Consider the following 17,081-nt stretch of genomic DNA (forward strand, 5'->3'; position numbering starts at 1 on the left):
GAATTGTTGTAGTCATGGTATTGTGGGTTAGTTGTGAATTGTTGTAGTCATGGTATTGTGGGTTAGTTGTGAATTGTTGTAGTCATGGTATTGTGGGTTAGTGGTGAATTGTTGTAGTCATGGTATTGTGGGTTAGTTGTGAATTGTTGTAGTCATGGTATTGTGGGTTAGTTGTGAATTGTTGTAGTCATGGTATTGTGGGTTAGTTGTGAATTGTTGTAGTCATGGTATTGTGGGTTAGTTGTGAATTGTTGTAGTCATGGTATTGTGGGTTAGTTGTGAATTGTTGTAGTCATGGTATTGTGGGTTAGTTGTGAATTGTTGTAGTCATGGTATTGTGGGTTAGTTGTGAATTGTTGTAGTCATGGTATTGTGGGTTAGTTGTGAATTGTTGTAGTCATGGTATTGTGGGTTAGTTGTGAATTGTTGTAGTCATGGTATTGTGGGTTAGTTGTGAATTGTTGTAGTCATGGTATTGTGGGTTAGTTGTGAATTGTTGTAGTCATGGTATTGTGGGTTAGTGGTGAATTGTTGTAGTCATGGTATTGTGGGTTAGTTGTGAATTGTTGTAGTCATGGTATTGTGGGTTAGTTGTGAATTGTTGTAGTCATGGTATTGTGGGTTAGTTGTGAATTGTTGTAGTCATGGTATTGTGGGTTAGTTGTGAATTGTTGTAGTCATGGTATTGTGGGTTAGTTGTGAATTGTTGTAGTCATGGTATTGTGGGTTGTATAATTAATATTACTACTAACATGTCTTCTATTTGAACCTAACCTGTTGTTTTTCTCTACCACCATCGCAACTACCACCATCGCAACTACCACCATCGCAACTACCACCATCGTAACTACCACCATCGCAACTACCACCATCGCAACTACCACCATCGCAACTACCACCATCGCAACTACCATCGTCGCGACTACCACCATCGCAACTACCACCATCGCAACTACCACCATCGCAACTACCACCATCTCCAGGCGGAAACATCAAATTCCTTGAACTGTTTTGGTCTAACTGTCTACAAACTGTCACCTACTGTGCTGTTTTCTGGTCATTTGGCATGTGTGTGGCCTTCCTGGGGCCTACCCTGCTAGACCTAGGTAGGCCTATCTCCCTGGGAGCTACTCTGTTAGGCCTAGCTAGCTTTTGTGGTTGAGAGTAGGATCTGGCTTGTATAGGCCAGTAGGTCTTCTGCAGTGCTCCTCTGGTCTTATGTATCACACTGGAACCTCTCTCTCTCTCTCTCTTTAACCAGGAACTGTTAAATGTTGATGAAAATAGGAATCTGTGATTTTGTGCATTGGGCAGGGAGGTATAACATCTGGTAGGAGTGAGGAAAAGCCAGTTGTGTGTGGGGAGAGGTGTGTGATCCTGTGTGTGTGGAAGGTGTGTGAGGCAGTGGGTAGAATGAAAGAGGGTAAAGCAGCTGGGATTGATGGGATAAAGATAGAAATGTTAAAAGCAGTTGGGGATATAGTTATGGAGTGGTTGGTGTTTTTACTTAATAAATGTATGGAAGAGGGTAAGGTACCTAGGGATTGGCAGAGAGCATGCATAGTTCCTTTGTATAAAGGGAAAGTGGACAAAAGAGAGTGCAAAAATTATAGTTTGTTGAGTATACCTGGTAAAGTGTATGGTAGAGTTATTATTGAAAGAATTAATAGTAAGACAGAGTAGGATAGCAGATGAACAAGGAGGCTTTAGGAAAGGTAGGAGGTGTGTGGACCAGGTGTTTACAGTGAAACATATAAGTGAACAGTATTTAGATGAGTGTAAAGAGGTTTCTGTAGCATTTATGGATTTGGAAAAGGTGCATGATGGGGTGGATAGGGGGGCAATGTGGCAGATGTTGCAGGTGTATGGTGTAGGAGGTAGGTTACTGAAAGCAGTGAAGAGTTTTTTTGAGGATAGTGAGGCTCAAGTTAGAGTATGTAGGAAAGAGGGAAATTATTTCCCAGTAAAAGTGGGCCTTAGACAAGGATGTGTGATGTCACCGTGGTTGTTAGACAGTAAAAGGTGGCCTTAGACAAGGATGTGCGATGTCACCATGGTTGTTAGACAGTAAAAGGTGGCCTTAGACAAGGATATGTGATGTCACCATGGTTGTTAGACAGTAAAAGGTGGCCTTAAACAAGGATGTGTGATGTCACCATGGTTGTTAGACAGTAAAAGGTGGCCTTAGACAAGGATGTGTGATGTCACCATGGTTGTTAGACAGTAAAAGGTGGCCTTAGACAAGGATGTGTGATGTCACAGTGGTTGTTAGACAGTAAAAGGTGGCCTTAGACAAGGATGTGTGATGTCACCACAGTTGTTCATTATATATATAGATGGGGTTGTGAGAGTAGTGATGCTGGGGCGTTGGCAAGATGTGTGGAGTTAAAAGATAAAGAATCTAACACAAAGTGGGAGTTGTCACAGTTGCTCTTTGCTGATGACACTGTGCTTTTGGCAGATTCTGAAGACAAGTTGCAGAGGTTGGTGGATGAGTCTGGTAGGGTATGTAAAAATTGGAAATTATAAGTGAATATAGGAAACAGTAAGGTGATGAGGATAACAGAAAGTTAGGTAATGAAAGATTGGATATCAGATTGGAGGGAGAGAGTATGGAGGAGGTGAATGTATTCAGATATTTAGGAGTGAACATGTCAGCAGATGTGTCTATGAAAGATGAGGTGAATCATAGCGCTGATGAGGGGAAAAAGGTGAGTGGTGCTCTGAGGAGTCTGAGGGGACAAAGAACTTTGTCCATGGAAGCAAAGATGGGAATGTATGAGAGTATAGTTATACCAACACTATTATATGGGTGTGAAGCATGGTTGATGAATGTTGTAACAAGAAGGCTGGAGGTAGTGGAGGAGGCTGGAGGTAGTGGAGATGTCGTGTCTGATTGCAATGTGTGCTGTGAATATAATGCAGAGAATCCATAGCTGGAGATTAGGAGGAGGTGCGGAGTTACTAAAGGTATTTAAATAACAAAAAGGCACAATACCGTGACTGGAACGATACACAAAGATGTCAAGAAAAGTGTTCTTATCTCCCTCTTTCTCCGTGCCCTCCGCATCTGTGATCCTCAGTTCCTTCCAGCAGAAATTTCCACTCTTTATAATTCGTTCTCCCGTCTTGGCTACCCTTCCCATTTCATAGACTCTGCCCTCTCACGTGCTAAACGCAATTTCTTCTCTCCCAAACTCTCTACTCATGGGAACTCTTCTATCCTCTGCCTTCCCTACATTTCCGGTCTTTCTAATCTCAACAATTCTCTCCGTCCCTTAGACATCAAGCTTACCTTCCGCCAGACTAACACTCTTCGCACTAATCTCGTTCATACCTCTCCTCCATCTACAGATGTTCCTGGTGTCTACTCTATTTCTTGCTCCTCCTGTCCTCTTCAATACTTTGGAGAAACTGGTCGATCTCTTTCTGACAGACTTAGGGAGCACAAAAATAGTGTTAGGCTTGCCGACACTAACAATGCTCTTTTCTGTCACGTCAGAGATCATAGCCATCCTATTGACTGGTCTTCTGCTAAAACTGTCTTCCCTACTTCCAACTCGAACAGTCGCCGTTTAGTTGAATCCTCTCTTATACACAACTTTCCTTGTATGAACCTTAGCCCTGGCTTCGTCTCTGTAGATGCCTTCCTCTCCCACTACATTGTAAAATGCTCCAAACTTCAGAACACCCGTGACTTAACCTGATTCCTCATTTTTTCTTCTTCTTCTTCTTTTTCTTCTTCCTCTTCCCCTTTCCTCTCTCCTTTTCTCCTCTGGGTTGTCTTTCTCTCTCCTGTCTCGTGTTTCTGTTCCTTCTTTATTTTATTTCACCACTTCCCCTTTCACGCACCTCGGTGCGCTTGCTCTCCCTCTGTGGGTTTCTAGCTCTCTTGCAGTGCTCCCCTTCCTTTGTATTTGACTGGCTCGTCTTCCTTATTTCCCACTTCTACCACTACCACTACTACTACCTCTTCTTCTTCTACTACAACTACTGATGAAATTAGACACATGTGCGGCGTCTGGTTGTCTTTGTTGTGGACGTTTCGCCATCCAGTGGCTGGCTGGATGGCGAAACGTCTACGGTGAGGATGCCCGGGTGTTGTGCGTGTGTCATTTCATCCTGTCGGTATTATATACAATTCTTGTACTACTACTACTACTACTACTACTACCACTACTACTACCTCCACCTCTTCCTGCCTATATATAGCCGTCCTGCTCCTCCCCTGTTAGTGTGACTTTGTCAATGGTCCAAGTCGGACCGAAACGTCGTCGTAAGCTTCTGTCTTTTATGTGCGGGTTATTTGTGTACTAAAGGTATTATTCAGAGTGCTGAGGAGAGGTTGTTGAGGTGGTGCTGAGGAGAGGTTGTTGAGGTGGTGCTGAGGAGAGGTTGTTGAGGTGATGCTGAGGAAGGGTTGTTGAGGTGGTACTGAGGAAGGGCTGTTGAGGTGGTGCTGAGGAGAGGTTGTTGAGGTGATGCTGAGAGGGGTTGTTGAGGTGGTGCTGAGAGGGGTTGTTGAGGTGGTGCTGAGAGGGGTTGTTGAGGTGGTGCTGAGAGGGGTTGTTGAGGTGGTGCTGAGAGGGGTTGTTGAGGTACTGAGAGGGGTTGTTGAGGTACTGAGAGGGGTTGTTGAGGTACTGAGAGGGGTTGTTGAAGAGGTACTGAGAGGGGTTGAGTTACTGAGAGAGGTTGTTGAGGTACTGAGAGGGGTTGTTGAAGAGGTACTGAGAGGGGTTGAGTTACTGAGAGGGGTTGAGGAGGTACTGAGAAGGGTTGTTGAAGAGGTACTGAGAGGGGTTGTTGAGGTACTGAGAGGGGTTGTTGAGGTACTGAGAGGGGTTGTTGAGGTACTGAGAGGGGTTGTTGAGGAGGTACTGAGAGGGGTTGTTGAAGAGGTACTGAGAGGGGTTGTTGAGTTACTGAGAGGGGTTGAGGAGGTACTGAGAGGGGTTGTTGAAGAGGTACTGAGAGGGGTTGTTGAAGTACTCAGAGGGGTTGTTGAGGTACTGAGAGGGGTTGTTGAGGTACTCAGAGGGGTTGTTGAGGAGGTACTGAGAGGGGTTGTTGAAGAGGTACTGAGAGGGGCTGTTGAGGTACTGAGAGGGGTTGTTGAGGAGGTACTGAGAGGGGTTGTTGAGGTACTAAGAGGGGTTGTTGAGGAGGTACTGAGAGGGGTTGTTGAGGAGGTACTGAGAGGGGCTGTTGAGGAGGTACTGAGAGGGGTTGAAGAGGTACTGAGAAGGGTTGCTGAGGAGGTACTGAGAGGGGTTGTTGAGGAGGTACTGAGAGGGGTTGTTGAGGTACTGAGAGGGGTTGTTGAGGAGGTACTGAGAGGGGTTGTTGAAGAGGTACAGAGAGGGGTTGTTGAGGAGGTACTGAGAGGGGTTGTTGAGGAGGTACCGAGAGGGGTTGAAGAGGTACTGAGAGGGGTTGTTGAGGAGGTACTGAGAGGGGTTGTTGAGGTACTGAGAGGGGTTGTTGAGGTACTGAGAGGGGTTGTTGAGGAGGTACTGAGAGGGGTTGTTGAGGTACTGAGAGGGGCTGTTGAGGAGGTACTGAGAGGGGTTGAAGAGGTACTGAAAGGGGTTGTTGAGGAGGTACTGAGAGGGGTTGTTGAGGTACTGAGAGGGGTTGTTGAGGTACTGAGAGGGGCTGTTGAGGAGGTACTGAGAGGGGTTGAAGAGGTACTGAGAGGGGTTGTTGAGGAGGTACTGAGAGGGGTTGAAGAGGTACTGAGAGGGGTTGTTGAGGAGGTACCGAGAGGGGTTGAAGAGGTACTGAGAGGGGTTGTTGAGGAGGTACTGAGAGGGGTTGTTGAGGAGGTACCGAGAGGGGTTGTTGAGGAGGTACTGAGAGGGGCTGTTGAGGTACTGAGAGGGGTTGAAGAGGTACTGAGAGGGGTTGTTAAGGAGGTACAGAGAGGGGTTGTTGAGGAGGTACAGAGAGGGGTTGTTGAGGAGGTACAGAGAGGGGTTGTTGAGGAGGTACAGAGAGGGGCTGTTGAGGTACTGAGAGGGGTTGAAGAGGTACTGAGAGGGGTTGTTGAGGAGGTACAGAGAGGGGTTGTTGAGGAGGTACTGAGAGGGGTTGTTGAGGAGGTACTGAGAGGGGTTGTTGAGGAGGTACTGAGAGGGGTTGTTGAGGAGGTACAGAGAGGGGTTGTTGAGGAGGTACAGAGAGGGGTTGTTGAGGAGGTACAGAGAGGGGTTGTTGAGGAGGTACAGAGAGGGGCTGTTGAGGTACTGAGAGGGGTTGAAGAGGTACTGAGAGGGGTTGTTGAGGAGGTACAGAGAGGGGTTGTTGAGGAGGTACTGAGAGGGGTTGTTGAGGAGGTACTGAGAGGGGTTGTTGAGGAGGTACCGAGAGGGGTTGTTGAGGAGGTACTGAGAGGGGCTGTTGAGGTACTGAGAGGGGTTGAAGAGGTACTGAGAGGGGTTGTTGAGGAGGTACAGAGAGGGGTTGTTGAGGAGGTACTGAGAGGGGTTGTTGAGGAGGTACAGAGAGGGGTTGTTGAGGAGGTACAGAGAGGGGTTGTTGAGGAGGTACAGAGAGGGGTTGTTGAGGAGGTACAGAGAGGGGTTGTTGAGGAGGTACAGAGAGGGGTTGTTGAGGTGGTTCGGACATTTAGAGAGGCAGGGAACAATATAGAATAACCTGGAGAGTGTATAAATCTGGAGTGGGGGGAAGGTGGGGTAGGGGTCGGCCTAGGAAAGGTTGGAGGGAGGGGGTAAAGGAGGCTTTATGTGCTAGAGGCTTGGACGTCCAGCAAGTGTGCGTGAGCGAGTTAGATACGAGTAAGTGGAGACAAGTGGTTTTTATGACTTAATGTGCTGTTAGAGTGTGAGCCGGGATTCAGGTAAACTGGCTGGCCGGACTTGAATCCTGGAGGTGGGAAGTACAGTGCCTGCACTCTGGAGGTGGGAAGTACAGTACCTGCACTCTGGAGGTGGGAAGTACAGTACTTGCACTCTGGAGGTGGGAAGTACAGTGCCTGCACTCTGGAGGTGGGAAGTACAGTACCTGCACTCTGGTGGTGGGAAGTACAGTACCTGCACTCTGGAGGTGGGAAGTACAGTGCCTGCACTCTGGTGGTGGGAAGTACAGTACCTGCACTCTGGAGGTGGGAAGTACAGTACCTGCACTCTGGAGGTGGGAAGTACAGTGCCTGCACTCTGGTGGTGGGAAGTACAGTACCTGCACTCTGGAGGTGGGAAGTACAGTACCTGCACTCTGGTGGTGGGAAGTACAGTACCTGCACTCTGGTGGTGGGAAGTACAGTACCTGCACTCTGGAGGTGGGAAGTACAGTACCTGCACTCTGGTGGTGGGAAGTACAGTACCTGCACTCTGGTGGTGGGAAGTACAGTACCTGCACTCTGGAGGTGGGAAGTACAGTACCTGCACTCTGGAGGTGGGAAGTACGGTACCTGCACTCTGGAGGTGGTAAGTACAGTACCTGCACTCTGGTGGTGGGAAGTACAGTACCTGCACTCTGGAGGTGGGAAGTACAGTACCTGCACTCTGGAGGTGGGAAGTACAGTACCTGCACTCTGGTGGTGGAAAGTACAGTACCTGCACTCTGGAGGTGGGAAGTACAGTACCTGCACTCTGGTGGTGGGAAGTACAGTACCTGCACTCTGGAGGTGGGAAGTACAGTACCTGCACTCTGGAGGTGGGAAGTACAGTACCTGCACTCTGGTGGTGGGAAGTACAGTACCTGCACTCTGGTGGTGGGAAGTACAGTACCTGCACTCTGGTGGTGGGAAGTACAGTGCCTGCACTCTGGTGGTGGGAAGTACAGTACCTGCACTCTGGTGGTGGGAAGTACAGTGCCTGCACTCTGGAGGTGGGAAGTACAGTACCTGCACTCTGGAGGTGGGAAGTACAGTACCTGCACTCTGGAGGTGGGAAGTACAGTACCTGCACTCTGGAGGTGGGAAGTACAGTACCTGCACTCTGGTGGTGGGAAGTACAGTACCTGCACTCAGGAGGTGGGAAGTACAGTACCTGCACTCTGGAGGTGGGAAGTACAGTACCTGCACTCTGGTGGTGGGAAGTACAGTACCTGCACTCTGGAGGTGGGAAGTACAGTACCTGCACTCTGGTGGTGCGAAGTACAGTGCCTGCACTCTGGTGGTGGGAAGTACACTACCTGCACTCTGGTGGTGGGAGGTGCAGTACCTGCACTCTGGAGGTGGGAGGTAGAGTACCTGCACTCTGGTGGTGGGAAGTACAGTGCCTGCACTCTGGAGGTGGGAAGTACAGTACCTGCACTCTGGTGGTGGGAAGTACGGTACCTGCACTCTGGAGGTGGGAAGTACTGTACCTGCACTCTGGTGGTGGGAAGTACAGTACCTGCACTCTGGTGGTGGAAAGTACAGTACCTGCACTCTGGTGATGGGAAGTACAGTACCTGCACTCTGGAGGTGGGAAGTACAGTGCCTGCACTCTGAAGGTGGGAAGTACAGTACCTGCACTCTGGAGGTGGGAAGTACAGTACCTGCACTCTGGAGGTGGGAAGTACAGTGCCTGCACTCTGAAGGTGGGAAGTACAGTACCTGCACTCTGGTGGTGGGAAGTACAGTACCTGCACTCTGGTGGTGGGAAGTACAGTACCTGCACTCTGTTGGTGGAAAGTACAGTACCTGCACTCTGGAGGTGGGAAGTACAGTACCTGCACTCTGGAGGTGGGAAGTACAGTGCCTGCACTCTGGTGGTGGGAAGTACAGTACCTGCACTCTGGAGGTGGGAAGTACAGTACCTGCACTCTGGTAGTGGGAAGTACAGTGCCTGCACTCTGGAGGTGGGAAGTACAGTACCTGCACTCTGGTGGTGGGAAGTACAGTACCTGCACTCTGGAGGTGGGAAGTACAGTACCTGCACTCTGGTGGTGGGAAGTACAGTACCTGCACTCTGGTGGTGGGAAGTACAGTACCTGCACTCTGGAGGTGGGAAGTAGAGTACCTGCACTCTGGTGGTGGGAAGTACAGTACCTGCACTCTGGTGATGGGAAGTACAGTACCTGCACTCTGGTGGTGGGAAGTACAGTACCTGCACTCTGCTGGTGGGAAGAACAGTACCTGCACTCTGGTGGTGGGAAGTACAGTACCTGCACTCTGGTGGTGGGAAGTAGAGTACCTGCACTCTGGTGGTGGGAAGTACAGTACCTGCACTCTGCTGGTGGGAAGAACAGTATGGTGGGAAGTACAGTACCTGCCCTCTGGAGGTGGGTAGTACAGTACCTGCACTCTGGTGGTGGGAAGTACAGTACCTGCACTCTGGTGGTGGGAAGTAGAGTACCTGCACTCTGGTGGTGGGAAGTAGAGTACCTGGACTCTGGAGGAGGGAAGTGCAGTACCTGGACTCTGCAGGAGGGAAGTGCAGCGCCTGCACTCTGGAGGAGGAAAGTGCAGTACCTGCACTCTGGAGGAGGGAAGTACAGTACCTGTACTCTGGAGGAGGGAAGTACCGTACCTGCACTCTGGAGGAGGGAAGTACAGTACCTGCACTCTGGAGGAATGAAGTACAGTACCTGCCCTCTGGAAGAGGGAAGTACAGTACCTGCACTCCGGAGGAGGGAAGCACAGCACCTGCACTCCGGAGGAGGGAAGCACAGCACCTGCACTCCAGAGGAGGGAAGTACAGTACCTGCACCCTGGAGGAGGGAAGTACAGTCCCTGCACTCTGGAGGAATGAAGTACAGTACCTGCCCTCTGGAGGAGGGAAGTACAGTACCTGCACTCTGGAGGATGAAAGTACAGCACCTGCACTCTGGAGGAATGAAGTACAGTACCTGCCCTCTGTAGGAGGGAAGTATAGTGCCTGCACTCTGGAGGATGAAAGTACAGTGCCTAAACTCTGGAGGAGAGAAGTGCAGTGCCTGCACTCTGGAGGAGGGAAGTACAGTGCCTGCACTCTGTAGGAGGGAAGTACAGTACCTGCACTCTGGAGGAGGGAAGTACAGTACCTGTACTCTGGAGGAGGGAAGTACAGTACCTGCACTCTGGAGGAGGGAAGTACAGTACCTGCACTCTGGAGGAGGGAAGTACAGTACCTGCACTCTGGAGGAGGGAAGTACAGTACCTGCACTCTGGAGGAGGGAAGTACAGTACCTGCACTCTGGAGGAGGGAAGTACAGTACCTGCACTCTGGAGGAGGGAAGTACAGTACCTGCACTCCGGAGGAGGGAAGTACAGTACCTGCACCCTGGAGGAGGGAAGTACAGTACCTGCACTCTGGAGGAATGAAGTACAGTACCTGCCCTCTGGAGGAGGGAAGTACAGTACCTGCACTCTGGAGGAATGAAGTACAGTACCTGCCCTCTGGAGGAGGGAAGTACAGTACCTGCACTCCGGAGGAGGGAAGCACAGCACCTGCACTCCGGAGGAGGGAAGTACAGTACATGCACTCTGGAGGAGGGAAGTACAGTACCTGCACTCTGGAGGAAAGAAGTACAGTACCTGCACTCTGGAGGAGGGAAGTACAGTACCTGCACTCTGGAGGAAAGAAGTACAGTACCTGCACTCTGGAGGAAAGAAGTACAGTACCTGCACTCTGGAGGTGGGAAGTAGAGTGCACTCAGTAGAGTACCTGCACTCTGGTGGTGGGAAGTACAGTACCTGCACTCTGGTGGTGGGAAGTACAGTACCTGCACTCTGGTGGTGGGAAGTACAGTGCCTGCACTCTGGTGGTGGGAAGTACAGTACCTGCACTCTGGTGGTGGGAAGTACAGTGCCTGCCCTCTGGAGGTGGGAAGTACAGTACCTGCACTCTGGTGGTGGGAAGTACAGTGCCTGCCCTCTGGTGGTGGGAAGTACAGTACCTGCACTCTGGTGGTGGGAAGTACAGTGCCTGCCCTCTGGAGGTGGGAAGTACAGTACCTGCACTCTGGTGGTGGGAAGTACAGTACCTGCACTCTGGTGGTGGGAAGTACAGTACCTGCACTCTGGTGGTGGGAAGTACAGTACCTGCACTCTGGTGGTGGGAAGTACAGTACCTGCACTCTGGTGGTGGGAAGTGCACTCTGGTGGTGGGAAGTAGAGTACCTGCACTCTGGTGGTGGGAAGTACAGTACCTGCACTCAGTACCTGCACTCTGGTGGTGGGAAGTACAGTACCTGCACTCTGGTGGTGGGAAGTACAGTACCTGCACTCTGGTGGTGGGAAGTACAGTACCTGCACTCTGGTGGTGGGAAGTACAGTGCCTGCCCTCTGGAGGTGGGAAGTACAGTACCTGCACTCTGGTGGTGGGAAGTAGAGTACCTGCACTCTGGTGGTGGGAAGTACAGTACCTGCACTCTGGTGGTGGGAAGTACAGTACCTGCACTCTGGTGGTGGGAAGTACAGTACCTGCACTCTGGTGGTGGGAAGTAGAGTACCTGCACTCTGGTGGTGGGAAGTACAGTACCTGCACTCTGGTGGTGGGAAGTACAGTACCTGCACTCTGGTGGTGGGAAGTAGAGTACCTGCACTCTGGTGGTGGGAAGTACAGTACCTGCACTCTGGTGGTGGGAAGTAGAGTACCTGCACTCTGGTGGTTGGGTGTTAATGCTACAGTTTTATCAGTGTAGTGTCAACACATCTCTGGCAAGACAGTGATGGAGTGAGTGATGGTGTGAGTGTTTCTTCTTTCTCAAGTCCCTCAGCCTGGGTGGGAGACCACCAGTGTGATGATGATAATAATTATAGTTATAATAATTATAGTTATGATAATTATAATAGTGTATATATTGTCTTGAATATAATTTACATATGTAGTAAGTTATCTATGTATTAAGTTATGTAGTAAGTTATCTATGTATTAAGTTATGTAGTAAGTTATCTATGTATTAAGTTATGTAGTAAGTTATCTATGTATTAAGTTATGTAGTAAGTTATCTATGTATTAAGTTAGTTATGTAGTAAGTTATCTATGTATTAAGTTATGTAGTGAGTTATCTATGTATTAAGTTATGTTGTAAGTTATCTATGTATTAAGTTAGTTATGTAGTAAGTTATCTATGTACGAAGTTATGTAGTGAGTTATCTATGTATTAAGTTATGTTGTAAGTTATCTATGTACGAAGTTATGTAGTGAGTTATCTATGTATTAAGTTATGTTGTAAGTTATCTATGTATTAAGTTAGTTATGTAGTAAGTTATCTATGTATTAAGTTATGTTGTAAGTTATCTATGTATTAAGTTAGTTATGTAGTAAGTTATCTATGTATTAAGTTATGTTGTAAGTTATCTATGTATTAAGTTAGTTATGTAGTAAGTTATCTATGTATTAAGTTATGTAGTAAGTTATCTATGTATTAAGTTATGTAGTAAGTTATCTATGTATTAAGTTATGTAGTAAGTTATCTATGTATTAAGTTATGTAGTAAGTTATCTATGTATTAAGTTATGTAGTAAGTTATCTATGTATTAAGTTATGTAGTGAGTTATCTATGTATTAAGTTATGTTGTAAGTTATCTATGTATTAAGTTAGTTATGTAGTAAGTTATCTATGTACGAAGTTATGTAGTGAGTTATCTATGTATTAAGTTATGTTGTAAGTTATCTATGTACGAAGTTATGTAGTGAGTTATCTATGTATTAAGTTATGTTGTAAGTTATCTATGTATTAAGTTAGTTATGTAGTAAGTTATCTTTGTATTAAGTTATGTTGTAAGTTATCTATGTATTAAGTTAGTTATGTAGTAAGTTATCTATGTATTAAGTTATGTTGTAAGTTATCTATGTATTAAGTTAGTTATGTAGTAAGTTATCTATGTATTAAGTTATGTAGTAAGTTATCTATGTATTAAGTTATGTAGTAAGTTATCTATGTATTAAGTTATGTAGTAAGTTATCTATGTATTAAGTTATGTAGTAAGTTATCTATGTATTAAGTTATGTAGTAAGTTATCTATGTATTAAGTTATGTAGTAAGTTATCTATGTATTAAGTTATGTAGTAAGTTATCTATGTATTAAGTTATGTAGTGAGTTATCTATGTATTAAGTTATGTTGTAAGTTATCTATGTATTAAGTTAGTTATGTAGTAAGTTATCTATGTACGAAGTTATGTAGTGAGTTATCTATGTATTAAGTTATGTTGTAAGTTATCTATGTACGAAGTTATGTAGTGAGTTATCTATGTATTAAGTTATGTTGTAAGTTATCTATGTATTAAGTTAGTTATGTAGTAAGTTATCTATGTATTAAGTTATGTTGTAAGTTATCTATGTATTAAGTTAGTTATGTAGTAAGTTATCTATGTACTAAGTTATGTAGTAAGTTATCTATGTATTAAGTTATGTAGTAAGTTATCTATGTATTAAGTTATGTAGTAAGTTATCTATGTATTAAGTTAGTTATGTAGTAAGTTATCTATGTACTAAGTTATGTAGTAAGTTATCTATGTATTAAGTTATGTAGTAAGTTATCTATGTATTAAGTTATGTAGTAAGTTATCTATGTATTAAGTTAGTTACGTAGTAAGTTATCTATGTATTAAGTTATTTAGTAAGTTATCTATGTATTAAGTTATTTAGTAAGTTATCTATGTATTAAGTTATTTAGTAAGTTATCTATGTATTAAGTTATGTAGTAAGTTATCTATGTATTAAGTTATGTAGTAAGTTATCTATGTATTAAGTTATGTAGTAAGTTATCTATGTATTAAGTTAGTTATGTAATAAGTTATCTATGTATTAAGTTATGTAGTAAGTTATCTATGTATTAAGTTATTTAGTAAGTTATCTATGTATTAAGTTATGTAGTAAGTTATCTATGTATTAAGTTATGTAGTAAGTTATCTATGTATTAAGTTATGTAGTAAGTTATCTATGTATTAAGTTATGTAGTAAGTTATCTATGTATTAAGTTAGTTATGTAATAAGTTATCTATGTATTAAGTTATGTAGTAAGTTATCTATGTATTAAGTTATGTATTAAGTTATCCATGTATTAAGTTAGTTATGTAGTAAGTTATCTATGTATTAAGTTATGTTGTAAGTTATCTATGTATTAAGTTAGTTATGTAGTAAGTTATCTATGTATTAAGTTATTTAGTAAGTTATCTATGTATTAAGTTATGTAGTAAGTTATCTATGTATTAAGTTAGTTATGTAGTAAGTTATCTATGTATTAAGTTATTTAGTAAGTTATCTATGTATTAAGTTATTTAGTAAGTTATCTATGTATTAAGTTATGTAGTAAGTTATCTATGTATTAAGTTATGTAATAAGTTATCTATGTATTACGTTATGTAGTAAGTTATTTATGTACTAAGTTATGTAGTAAGTTATCTATGTATTAAGTTAGTTATGTAGTAAGTTATCTATGTATTAAGTTATGTAGTAAGTTATCTATGTATTAAGTTATTTAGTAAGTTATCTATATATTAAGTTATGTAGTAAGTTATCTATGTATTAAGTTATTTAGTAAGTTATCTATGTATTAAGTTATGTAGTAAGTTATCTATGTATTAAGTTATGCAGTAAGTTATCCATGTATTAAGTTATGTAGTAAGTTATCTATGTACTAAGTTATGTAGTAAGTTATCTATGTATTAAGTTAGTTATGTAGTAAGTTATCTATGTATTAAGTTATGTAGTAAGTTATCTATGTATTAAGTTATGTAGTAAGTTATCTATGTATTAAGTTAGTTATGTAGTAAGCTATCTATGTATTAAGTTATGTAGTAAGTTATCTATGTATTAAGTTATGTAGTAAGTTATCTATGTATTAAGTTATGTAGTAAGTTATCTATGTATTAAGTTATGTAGTAAGTTATCTATGTATTAAGTTATGTAGTAAGTTATCTATGTATTAAGTTAGTTATGTAGTAAGTTATCTATGTATTAAGTTAGTTATGTAGTAAGTTATCTATGTATTAAGTTAGTTATGTAGTAAGTTATCTATGTATTAAGTTATGTAGTAAGTTATCTATGTATTAAGTTATGTAGTAAGTTATCTATGTATTAAGTTATGTAGTAAGTTATCTATGTATTAAGTTATGTAGTAAGTTATCTATGTATTAAGTTATGTAGTAAGTTATCTATGTATTAAGTTATGTAGTAAGTTATCTATGTATTAAGTTATGTAGTAAGTTATCTATGTATTAAGTTATGTAATAAGTTATCTATGTATTAAGTTATGTATTAAGACACTATGTATACTATGTATTCCAGCCTGCAGAATGGACTCAGTCTTGAGTACTATGTCTTGGATATTCTTCACTCAGTCGCTCTTCACTCTAATTGGCTCAGCGTGTGGAGGGTTCCTGATCCAAAGGTAGGTTGATCCAGGTACCTACTTACTGCTAGGGGAACAGTGGCAGTAGGTGTATCAGCCACAACAGTCCACTAACACCCAGGTACCTACTTACTGCTAGGGGAACAGTGCCAGCAGATGTATCAGCCACAACAGTCAAACATCCAGGTACCTACTTACTGCTAGGTGAACAGTGGCAGCAGGTGTATCAGCCACAACAGTCCACCAATATCCAGGTACCTACTTACTGCTAGGGGAACAGTGGCAGCAGGTGTATCAGCCACAACAGTCCACTAACACCCAGGTACCTACTTACTGCTAGGGGAACAGTGCCAGCAGATGTATCAGCCACAATAGTCCAACATCCAGGTACCTACTTACTGCTAGGTGAACAGTGGCGGCAGGTGTATCAGCCACAACAGTCCACCAACATCCAGGTACCTACTTACTGCTAGGGGAACAGTGGCAGCAGGTGTATCAGCCACAACAGTCCACTAACACCCAGGTACCTACTTACTGCTAGGGGAACAGTGCCAGCAGATGTATCAGCCACAACAGTCAAACATCCAGGTACCTACTTACTGCTAGGTGAACAGTGGCAGCAGGTGTATCAGCCACAACAGTCCACCAATATCCAGGTACCTACTTACTGCTAGGGGAACAGTGGCAGCAGGTGTATCAGCCACAACAGTCCACTAACACCCAGGTACCTACTTACTGCTAGGGGAACAGTGCCAGCAGATGTATCAGCCACAACAGTCAAACATCCAGGTACCTACTTACTGCTAGGTGAACAGTGGCAGCAGGTGTATCAGCCACAACAGTCCACCAATATCCAGGTACCTACTTACTGCTAGGGGAACAGTGGCAGCAGGTGTATCAGCCACAACAGTCCACTAACACCCAGGTACCTACTTACTGCTAGGGGAACAGTGCCAGCAGATGTATCAGCCACAACAGTCAAACATCCAGGTACCTACTTACTGCTAGGTGAACAGTGGCAGCAGGTGTATCAGCCACAACAGTCCACCAATATCCAGGTACCTACTTACTGCTAGGGGAACAGTGGCAGCAGGTGTATCAGCCACAACAGTCCACTAACACCCAGGTACCTACTTACTGCTAGGGGAACAGTGCCAGCAGGTGTATCAGCCACAACAGTCCAACATCCAGGTACCTACTTACTGCTAGGGGAACAGTGGCAGCAGGTGTATCAGCCACAACAGTCCACCAACATCCAGGTACCTACTTACTGCTAGGGGAACAGCAGATGTACCTTGCACAGGTGAAGGAGCAGGTGAAGACACAGCAACAGTAAAGGTGAAGTCAGCAGTAATGGCTGCAGTAAAGTACCTAACACCTAGGCAGCAAGCAAGCGATATAAATTAGGAGCCTCCAGGGCTCCTGAAGCACCTAAGGTGATTTACACTGTAATCAGCTAAGAGGAGTCAGTCGGTATACATATAATGGTGGTAGTATACATATAAATGGTGATAATATACATATAAATGGTGATAATATACATATAAATGGTGATAATATACATATAGACGGTGGTAGTATACATATAGACGGTGGTAGTATACATATAGACGGTGGTAGTATACATATAATGGTGGTAGTATACATATAGACGGTGGTAGTATACATATAGACGGTGGTAGTATACATATAATGGAGGTAGTATACATATAGACGGTGGTAGTATACATATAGACGGTGGTAGTATACATATAGACGGTGGTAGTATACATATAGACGGTGGTAGTATACATATAATGGTGGTAGTATACATATAGACGGTGGTAGTATACATATAGACGGTGGTAGTAT

At 44.1% G+C, this 17,081-nt stretch overlaps 1 protein-coding gene across 1 annotated transcript in view; it reads left to right on the plus strand.

The window, feature by feature from the left end:
* LOC128704746 (major facilitator superfamily domain-containing protein 4A-like) overlaps nt 1-17,081 on the plus strand; it is a 62,397-nt gene that overhangs the window by 16,279 nt on the left and 29,037 nt on the right. Inside the window, exons 3-4 of the mRNA XM_070083067.1 lie at nt 984-1,106; nt 15,167-15,269. Of these exons, the coding sequence (XP_069939168.1) occupies nt 984-1,106; nt 15,167-15,269 (226 nt within the window). The remainder of the gene's footprint in view (nt 1-983; nt 1,107-15,166; nt 15,270-17,081) is intronic.

This window comes from Cherax quadricarinatus, chromosome 8 (assembly GCF_038502225.1).
Source record: "Cherax quadricarinatus isolate ZL_2023a chromosome 8, ASM3850222v1, whole genome shotgun sequence".
Classification (NCBI taxonomy): domain Eukaryota; kingdom Metazoa; phylum Arthropoda; class Malacostraca; order Decapoda; family Parastacidae; genus Cherax; species Cherax quadricarinatus.